Source organism: Carassius auratus, chromosome 15 (assembly GCF_003368295.1).
Source record: "Carassius auratus strain Wakin chromosome 15, ASM336829v1, whole genome shotgun sequence".
Lineage (NCBI taxonomy): Eukaryota > Metazoa > Chordata > Actinopteri > Cypriniformes > Cyprinidae > Carassius > Carassius auratus.
This window is the reverse complement of record NC_039257.1, coordinates 5,847,926-5,858,136: the sequence shown is the minus strand read 5'-3', so window position 1 is coordinate 5,858,136 and position 10,211 is coordinate 5,847,926. Positions and strand designations below refer to the sequence as shown.

General features: G+C 35.7%; 1 protein-coding gene across 2 annotated transcripts in view; it reads left to right on the top strand.

Moving 5' to 3' along the window:
• The first annotated feature begins 1,766 nt into the window (after positions 1-1,766).
• Positions 1,767-10,211, top strand: part of LOC113114831 (membrane-associated phosphatidylinositol transfer protein 3-like) — a 73,774-nt gene continuing 65,329 nt past the window's right edge. For both annotated transcript variants that reach the window (XM_026281885.1, XM_026281884.1), the window contains exon 1: positions 1,767-2,084. In XM_026281885.1, the coding sequence (XP_026137670.1) occupies positions 2,060-2,084 (25 nt within the window). In that variant the 5' untranslated portion in view covers positions 1,767-2,059. The remainder of the gene's footprint in view (positions 2,085-10,211) is intronic.

Sequence of the window (10,211 nt, the reverse complement as noted above, 5' to 3'; positions counted from 1 at the left end):
TTACTCAGTGCTCTGCTTTTTTTTTTTTTTTTTCTTTTTTTTTTAAATACAAGAAAAAGTTAAATTAATTGAATTACACATTTTTCCCTGTGTGCAGCCAGTGTAATCAGTGTTATCTATCTTTTTTTCTCCTTGTCTGACCTGCAGGCTGTTTTTCTGCTGCTGCTTTTACCAGAAACACAATGCCATGTTTGGAGTCAGAAGTGTTTTGTCATTGGGTTTCCTGACTGCTACAAATAGGCCAAGTCCCAAAGGGAATGGAGTAATGCAACACGGGCAGTTCCCTGGAATTGTAGAACCCCAGACTTTACCTCTATCAATAGTCATTTAGAGCTACTCTAGAACAGTTATTTGGGACGCCTGATGTACAGAAATTACTAGTTTGGGGTGAGATCTGGATATAACTTGGTGCGGTTTCATTTTCTTTTTTAATACGTAGCAACACAGAACACTTATACAGACAATGAGCTGTTAAACAAGTTGATTGAAAGTGCATCATATTTGGCCTTGATTTTGTCACTTTTTCCTCCAATTAATGTTTGACAGCTACCACGAGACTCATATTTTATAGTCATTACAACCCAGCATTAATCAGCTGAACTGCAGTTGGATGCAATGTGATGGAGCTGGTTATTTAAAAGCCTGAGGAGGAATGACGATGTAGTGATTTATGAAAAAGCCAACATTTTGCACAGTCATCCTACTATAAGGTTACAGAGATACACTCCTACTGGCCGGGTGAAGATAATTATACTTCTGTTTTCAACTGCACAATGTATTTTGCACTTCTTCTTCCACAATGTAGATATTCAGTTTGGTGGCAGGCATGGACAGCACCTGTGGTCCCTCAGCTATTCAACTGTTTGTATCACAAAGACGATAAAAAATTATACTGTAGGCCAAATTTTGAAGCACTTTAGGGATTTTTAAGGTAACTGTCTTTCAGTGTTGTTGATTGGTTTCTTGTGGCTTCTATTTGCAACAGTTTCAACCATGGTTTTATTGTGGCGACAGGATTCTGTCACTCACTTTTAGATAGTAAAAATAAAAGAAGAAGAAAAAAAATACACTAACACAATTCCCGTAAGAAACCATACATATTTCAACATTATTTAACAGTAGAATGAAAAATATATATATTTTTATTGATAAAAATAATTAATTGAGATTTCCTAGTTTAAAAAAACGATATAAATATGTCATATATATTTGATATATATATAAATAAACAATAATGTGCCGATCTCGCGTTTCCCGCCATATCCTCGTTTTCATTCCAAAGTGCCGCATTGCGTGAAATAATTTTAGTTTTAGTTTTGTTGTATAAGTTGGCTTACCTAACTTTAATATTACACCTTTTTAGATAAAATTATAGAAATTAATATGATATTATTATCATATGAGCCAAGGATGGCTAAAATTTCAAAACTAACTTAGTGTTGATTCTTCCATGTACGCAGTCAAACAATTTTAATGTAACATTACTGGGAGTCCTTTTAATTTCTGTATTATACTGTTTTAGTTTTATATAAATACATACATTTGAAGTATAAATGTGTTTAAAAAAAATTTGCCGAGCTCATTCATACATATTATAAATATCATTCATATTCATACATTTATCAGCATTTGTTTATAGTCATGCATATAATGTGCTCAACATCCTTAAGGAGGCGCTGTGTGATATTATTATTTAAAGTGCATAAATGAATAAATAACTAATATATGACGACGGGTGGTCTGAAGCCTATATTAATGCGCTTGGCGTTTTCCAAGTCACTGCAGCTCGCGCAGAGCCACTGGAGGCAGTCGAACATCACACCTCGAGCTCAACAGGAGGAGAGGACAACAGCAAAGTCTGTCTGCACACATACAAACAGCCCCAAGTCCGCGCTTACTTCAACACCAGGATCTGTCTCAGCGTTCATGGATACTCCCACCTTCGCATGTTCAAACACGAAACGCGCATACAGCCTACTTGAAATCGCTTCTCCCGCGCGCAGACAAGGACGGAGAGAAGAGACGTGCGAACTGTCCAAAGTAACTGCAAAGACGCAGGATGGCTAAAGAAATCAGAGGGAAAGGTAAGAGATGTCACATCACATTCAGACAACGCACAGACATCTTCTGTCACAGCAGAAAGAGTAGACACAGTTTGCTCTCTTCACTTTCCTCGTCAATCTGTTGGAATGCGTGATGATCAAGGGCTGCGTCTCCAAACCTAGAGAGCTGCCTACCTAGACAACGTTTTTGGGGCGTCATGGGCGCATTCCAATGCTTTCGACGGTTTTAAACGCTGCCCGGTTGACTTGGTTTTGAGAGACAGCCAAAACGCTGTCTTTTTCTCCATCTTAACATGTTCTCTTTACAAACTGGTCGTAATCCTAAATGTAGAATGTTTTATGCATGCAACGTTAGGAGTTGTCAACCATATCTGACCCACACAGACTCGCAGGAAATCCAGGAATCCCTGATACAAAAATATTACGATTCATTAGTAACGGTGTATATCAACTTATGGAGTCCGACCGATTTTGTATTTTGCATATCGCTGATATGGTCCAGATTATTTTGTTTAAATGGCCAATAACTGATATCAATATTAAATTGTAATTAAAGTTTTTTTTATGACACACACACAGACACACACATATATGTGTATATATGTATATAGGTGTTTCATATTCTGTTTAAGCAAAAAGTTGACATAAGTTATTTCAGCTCTGAATATACTGAATTAATCTCCAGTGGTGTTATGTTGGTGCTATTAACTGATTTATAGGTAGACCTGATATTAAAGAAGCAATTAAGTAGAAAAATCTGACTATGTCAACCAAAAAATGTCTATTCCATTAAACGTCTAATTCCATAAAAAAATTCCAGTCCATAAACCCCCCCTGAAGTATCATTGTGGACCCCCCTCCCCCAATTAGATATTTGTGGTTTTTTTAATAGTGTCAGAAATTACTGTACAAGAAATAAGCTTATAAGGAATTTTGTACATATCCTATGGTGTGATTTAATAATTCTAGCTGTAAAGCACATCTGAATGTTTGTTTCTTCAGATGGTCATAGATTATGACAGTACATTTGATTCATCTTTGAAATAATTTAATTAGATCCCAGCTAGAGTGATGTTCCATTGGTCAGCTTGTTTTCTCCACCAATATGGTTTAATTTAAGTAAACGATATAAACTGTGAACTTCAAACACTTAAAATGAGACAAAATGTGGTCTTCAAAAACCTATAAGCAAGTCATAATGCATGTTCTGCATGATAAGTCAGTGTGCATCCTTTATTATTCTGTTTCTACTTAAAGGTGAATTGGGTAGTGACGTGTGTATTGTATCAGAAATGTAGAAAGAGGCTGATGTGAGAGAGGGAGAGCTGATGGTCTCTCTTTGAGATATACATTCTGTATAGGACACTCTGATATGATTGAGCCTATGGCTGAGTGCTGAGACTGTCTGCACTGAACATCTCAGCATACATAGATATAGTTTAATCTGTTTATGGCAGCACATCCAATCCAGCATGTCCGAGCAATTATTGATCTAGAAGAAAGCTTACCCTTTGCATTTCATGATTCTGAATTATGGTTGTGAGTTAATGTGGTACTTATATTTCTATAAGTGTATTGACTATGCAATTCACATAGGCTTCTGAGATGCCATGAAGGCAGAGAGTTGCTTTGAGGACCCTAATGATTGTTTTAATGTTTTCAAATAAATTTTCCAAATAAGCTTAACGTGGTTGATCACTAAAGAAAGAAAAAATCATATACAATTTTCTTTCTCCTGTAAAATGCAAAAGAAAGTATTTTGAATGTTTTTGGTTTGTTAAAGGTATGCCATAGAAACATTGAATCTATCAATGGTGTGCGTTTGGTATGCCATTGTGACGCTGTTGGTCCAAAAAAGAACAAACCCACACTTCAGCTTTAAATGTAAATCACAATTTAATTTTAAACAAGATAATGTAGATCATTGCTCAGTCTCTAGGGGTCAGGAAACCACTGAAGAGAGCTTCAGATGTTAGCCCCCAAGTCTGTCAGTATGTTTGTAGCTTATGGTTTATGATGACGAGAAGCTCACAGCATGTGTCTTCTGGGTTTTGAATGTGTGCTCTTTGGGTAATTATGGTGTGACAGCATGCCATTCGTGGCGTATTTCATGTAAGTATAACGGTTTCCATACGTTGGACAGCAGTAACTACTACAGACTGTTAATAAGCTGCCACAGCCATTTGATTTCTTCTCAGGCATGTTTCCGAATCACCAAGAAGTTCTCCTCTCTCAGTCATGTAGGAAGTCAGCATTTGATTTTGTAAGTGGAAATGTGTAATCCTACAGACTCCTTTGGTTTGGTTACTTAATTTACCTCAAGGTTTATTAGATTCCTAGTTAGTGATTCAGTGTTGTTGAGGATGGGATGGTGGGACAATTGAGTATTATATCAGAATTAAATAAACCCGCTCACTGTATTGAACAAGCAGAACATAGCCTACATCATCACTGGAGCAGAATTTGTCTTTTTACATGATCAGAACTGGCAGCCCATCAGCAAAACACAGACTAGGTTGGCTTCATTTATATGTTAAATAGCAAGGATTCCTCATGGATACCTGTTCGGTCCCAGATTATTTTAGGATTTTCATGTATTTCTCAAGATTTTTGTATTTATATTTGTTATTATCCAATGTCAAATCAATCAGTTGATCTGCTATGTTACTGTAGATCAGAGATCACCATTAGCGCAAATTAGTCACCAGTTACCATCCAAATCATTTATTATTTTCATAGGTAGACCTAAAATATATAAATATCACACACAAAAAAGGATTTGTTATGTATATACAGGAATCATAATTTAAGAAGCAGTGAATGAAGTAGATGCCTTAGGGTCATCTATTTCAGTTTCTCTAATCAATCAGGATCACTTATAAATGCATCAGCTAGACAGAGTCATTGTTAACACTGACATGGAAAAAAACAACTTTCTTTTTGTGTATTCACCTCACAGACTATTATTTGCATAATAGTTTCCAGAATTGCATGTTGCTTTTTGTTCATTTCCTAGCCAAAATATTGACTCCTGAATAAGCTATACTTTAACCTGCCACTTTTGATAGTTCAAACCTTTGGAGGTTGGACCTATTTCCAACAGTAATTGTATATTCTGCTATATATTTAGTAGTTTCATGCTCAATCTCTATAGACTAGGATATAGACCACTCGATAAATATAAATCCCAGATTCAGTAGTCACAGTTAATTTCTTTCACAGTCTATATTCCCTCAGCAGAAGAGCCCCAGGGTGCATCACTCCACACCAACCTGAATTCAGAGCAGTTTCAGTGAGTCAAACCATCGTGTTGTGTTTGTCTGTAAGTCCAGCTCTGCATGATCTCAAAGCTTCAAAGGGGTGCAATTTCCCATTGCACGAAATGTATTCCATTTCGTGCTCAATTCATCTGCATTGCCTTTCTTAGAAAAAAGAAGGTGCTCTGAAAAAACAAGCGTGTGCAAGTGTGAACTTCTCAGTAATGTGAATAGGAATTCATATATTGGCATGCTTAGGCTGGTGCATGGTCAAGGTCTCTGTTGAATTGGTTCGAAATACACTTTTCACGTGTAACGGGTAGATGTTTTTTCACATTATTCCTCCAGTATAGCTCTAGTAATGCAGTTACATGTTTCACATGTACATATAGAGGTCATAGTCAGTGCTGCAGTGATATATTTAATCTTAGCCATTCAGGAAGTGACCTTTTAGTGGCAGATAAGCAAGTAGTATTCTGTGTCAATTCTCAGAAACTAATTTTTACTTGGCTTTGGTTGAGAATAAAAACAGGGAATACTGATTGTGTTGTTCACCGTAGCAAAATTGAATTGCAAAGTTGGATTGTCTTTGCCAAACCAATTAACGTGCACCTCAGTCAAGGATTTTCCTGCGGATTCCTTGTGATATACATTGAAATGAGAAATCATCTCTTTTGTGTTTTCCATTTTGTGTCCAGCTTTTTTTTTTATGGGTTTTGATGGAAGGTGTTGCGACACTACATCTGTGTGATGGCATTTTAGACAGAAGCGCACTCTGTATCTGTGGCTGTCAGACCAAGAGACTTAGATGATCTAGTATTAGCTCTCCGCAAACAACATTGCATTTACTTCGGGTTTCACGTTTGTTTTGTTTCTTGCTTGGTTTTTGTCACTGAGAAAATGAAATTCTATTTTTATCCTCAAACCAATAATTCAGCATTTGCTGCGCCCACGCAGTAGAGTGAGAAATGACTGTTATTCCTGTTAAAAGCATCAAGGACATTTCTGCTTGATGAAAACTCATGAATTTATGTAACTAAGCTAAGCATAGAGATCAAGCATCTTCTAGATCAGTGGCTCTCAAACTGTGAGACCACCTGGAGAGGTGTGTGACATGAAAATTTGCAATAGAATTTTATTTACATTTATCTTGAAACTCTTTATTTTATTTACTTATTTTTAGATGTTGCTCTTGTAGTTTAATTCAGATCTGCAAGGAACAGTTGAAGGTCTTATAGCACCATGCTTTATCTTAAATACAGATAAATTGTATGTTGAGTTGTTCTGCTATACTTTTCTGCACTATATTCTATAGTATTATACTACATGTATATACACAACCCAAAAGGGTTTTTTTAAGAAGTAAAAAAAAAAAACATTAATAAAATTGATTAAAAATGACACTAAAGACATTTTATAATGATACAAAAGATTTTGAGTGTTTTACATTTTCTACTCACTAAATAATCCTGAAATTAGTTTTATCATGGTATCCACATTAATATTGACCAGCACAGCTCTTTTCAACATTGATGATTATAAGAAATGTCTTGAGCACCAAATCAGCATCAGTAATGGCTGTTGAGAATTCAGCTTTGCCATCACAGGAATAAATGACACTAAAATGTTAAAATAAAACAGTTAATTAAACTTATAATACTATTTCACAATCAGTTTTTACTATATTTTTGCTCAAATAAATGCAGACATGGTGATCATAAAAGACTTTTGAATGAGAATGATTATGATGCCACTATTAAAGAAATGATGACGTATAAATTAACATGGTAAATTAAGACATTAAAATGTGAAAATGTAAACAATATGCACATTTATGGTTTAATTTAGGCAGTTTATGAAGAAAATATACTTGCCTTTGTTGTGCAAAACAATGGCTCAGTCTGTATGTTTTTTTTTTTTGTTTTTTTTTAAGACTCTATAAGTTTGATACTGTAATGCACGCTGATATTCATGAGCCTCTGTAGGAGCGATAAGGTCACTGGTAAAGCAGAAAGGTGGTTTGTGGAATTGGTTTTGGGGTTATGAAATAGTTTGCATGTTCCCTTCATTAGAAGTTGTGAAACTATGGCAAGTAATGGCAGGTTCATTTGTGTGAGCCAGTCAGGATATATTTGAAGCATTCTAGAATCTGTCTTCTCAACAGGTAGACACCTTAAACCTTCCTGTTTTGTGGGAAAATCAGGTTTTTTTTTTCTCTTCTGAAATGAGAAGTCCCAGTTTTCTCATGGTGTTTAACAGTGAATAAAATGATTAAAAGCTACCTGACACCTCATTACAAACGGAACAATTCAGGGCAGATTTCAGGTTCCCTCCATAATGATTTTGTTCTAGCGAACTTGCACAATGATTTGGGTAGAGCACGGTGCTAAAAATAGCCTGCACGAGAAGCAGTGACAGACTCACTGCTACCCTGTGGTCCTGTGAGAGAAAGAGAGAATGACAGCCTTTCATGACCGTCTGTAGTACTGCAGTCTGGCTTTTGTGTCTGTTTACAGGCAGGTCAGGTCTTGATTTTTTTTTTTTTTTTTTTTTTTTATGTTATTTTGATGCATTGATTCTGTGAGATGGGAGACTGACTTATTGGCTCCCTTAACCAAGGGATGTAAATTGATTTTTTAACTACAAAATGTAAAACGTTCAACTACAGCATATAAACATTTTAACCTGATACATTTTGTTGTAATAGACAGATGGCTCTTTAAAAAACATCTGCTTTAAATAAATCTCTTCATTTAATTCATTCTCGAACAGTGTTGCTTTTGCTGGAAAATTATAATAGCATCTGTTTTTGAAGATAGGAGGCTTTAATGGATGAATATAAAAATAATATATAGGTTGTCTGACAAAGGCATGAATAGACAGACGGATAGAATATACCTTTTTATAATTATTTTATTACAGATTTTTCTAACATAGAAGGCATATACTGTAAATATAAGCATATTGTATAAAAACTAAACAAAAAAATAATGTCTCTTTTATTATTAATAGTTATGTAGTTTTTTTGTTTCAAAAAAGGGTGTAACCGAAGGCAATGTTGGTATTCAGGATGCTTTCATATTATATAACTTGTTCATAAAAGAATGAGATGATGGTGATGACTGCACTTCATAATTGGATCTTTAATCCTGCCATTTCAGATGGAACCTTTACACGTGATGCAGTGCTATACAAACAGTTCCTTTCAGAGCTCTGTGTCGATGTGCTTGGTTGAACAGCTTCACCTCAGTAGAGATGAGATGGCAAAAACTGATCATAACTCTGAAGCGATACGACAGCGCTGTCTTGTTAACAGAACATCTTGATTTTGTGTTTGCATTTCTTTGGTTATGTAAAGGCACAATTAACGTTCATCCGAGCGAGCTCTCTGTGCTCAAGCCTCATGCATTTGTAGCTTCGCTTCCTTCAGTCATTGACAGAAGGAGGAGGTGGCTCTTGAGTAACCCAGTCAAGTGGTTCTGTTCCCTGCAGTTTACTTTCAATGCCCTCTTGATGTTGTGATCTTGCATGAGGTTTGCCCACTGTATTCTCCCCTGCTGCAATGATTTCACACTTAACTTTGCATGCCGTCTGTTGCAGTATAAGCAGTTGTACCCTCTCTACTCCACTTGGTCTGAAAGTCTTGACCCTTTTCTAAAGCTAAGAGCACACTTAATGATTTTGGCCACGATTTTGCCATCTAAGAACAAATTTTCAGAAAGATCATGTAGTCAGCATTGTCAGTCACATCCAGTGTCCTAAGATCATTGATGTTGCACAGTCTCCTTTGGCTTTTACCCAAGATGTGACCGCAACAATTATAAAGGACAGAAAAGATTGCACAGTATGGTTTTAGCCTGCACTGCCTGGAAATACAGCCTTTGTCAGTATTTGCATTGTCTTGAAGCATCTGCTTTTGTTTTTGTGCTCTTTTTAGACTTTGAGTATCACAGTTCTGCTTCGTAATACTAAGTTATTTATCACACCAGTATTTTTTTTTGTGCAACTGTGGCATATGTGTTGTTTCACAGCATGTGCGGCATTGCTTTGAGCTGCCAAACGGAGGTGTTTACAAGCCGCATGCCGCATATGCTGCAAGCGCACACTTTGGTAATGCAGGGATAAGATTGAGAGTATTCCTCTGAGTGATTTAATGAAATAACTGATTGAGAACTGTTTGCTCCAACTCCAACCTAAATGACCCTGTTTATTTTCTTTAAAATATATTTCAGTTGAATAATTTAAAATTAAAATAATTTTTAAATTGGATTTGAACCATGATAAATATGAGTGCATGTATATAAATAATATCAAAAGTATTATTTTTCAAAAATGTCATGTATATAATTTATAGTAAAATATTTTCTAAATACATTGAAACATATATTTTGGTCATTAATTAATTATTATAACTAATTATTGATTTAAATTTGAAATCATTTGTTTTAGGTTTATGCATTCATGTATTCCATGAGAATTGAACCTGTGGCTGCAGGAACACAATGTTTAAGTCAAATATACTGTATATCCAGATTCAGTTTGGAAATGCTTCTCATTACAGCAATAAAAACAGTTTGAGAATCACTTTTTGAAGAAAACAGCTAAGCTTTTTGAATTTAATAGGGAAGTGTTTCATGCCAGTCCCCACTAATCAGACGTCTAGACCTGGCAATAACCAAATCACATTATTTTCCAACAAGTATGCCCTTGTGGCCTTTGCTTATTGTCCCTTCCCTTTCAAGTCACACACACAGCCTTAAAACCAGTGCAGTGAACCAATGGGAGCCTTCTGATGTCATAATGGCCTTTACCTCTGCAGTTTTCTCTAGAGGGGCTTTAACATTAGGCTGATGAACAAATGAGTAGAAATGGTGACGGAGCTTCTTAAGTG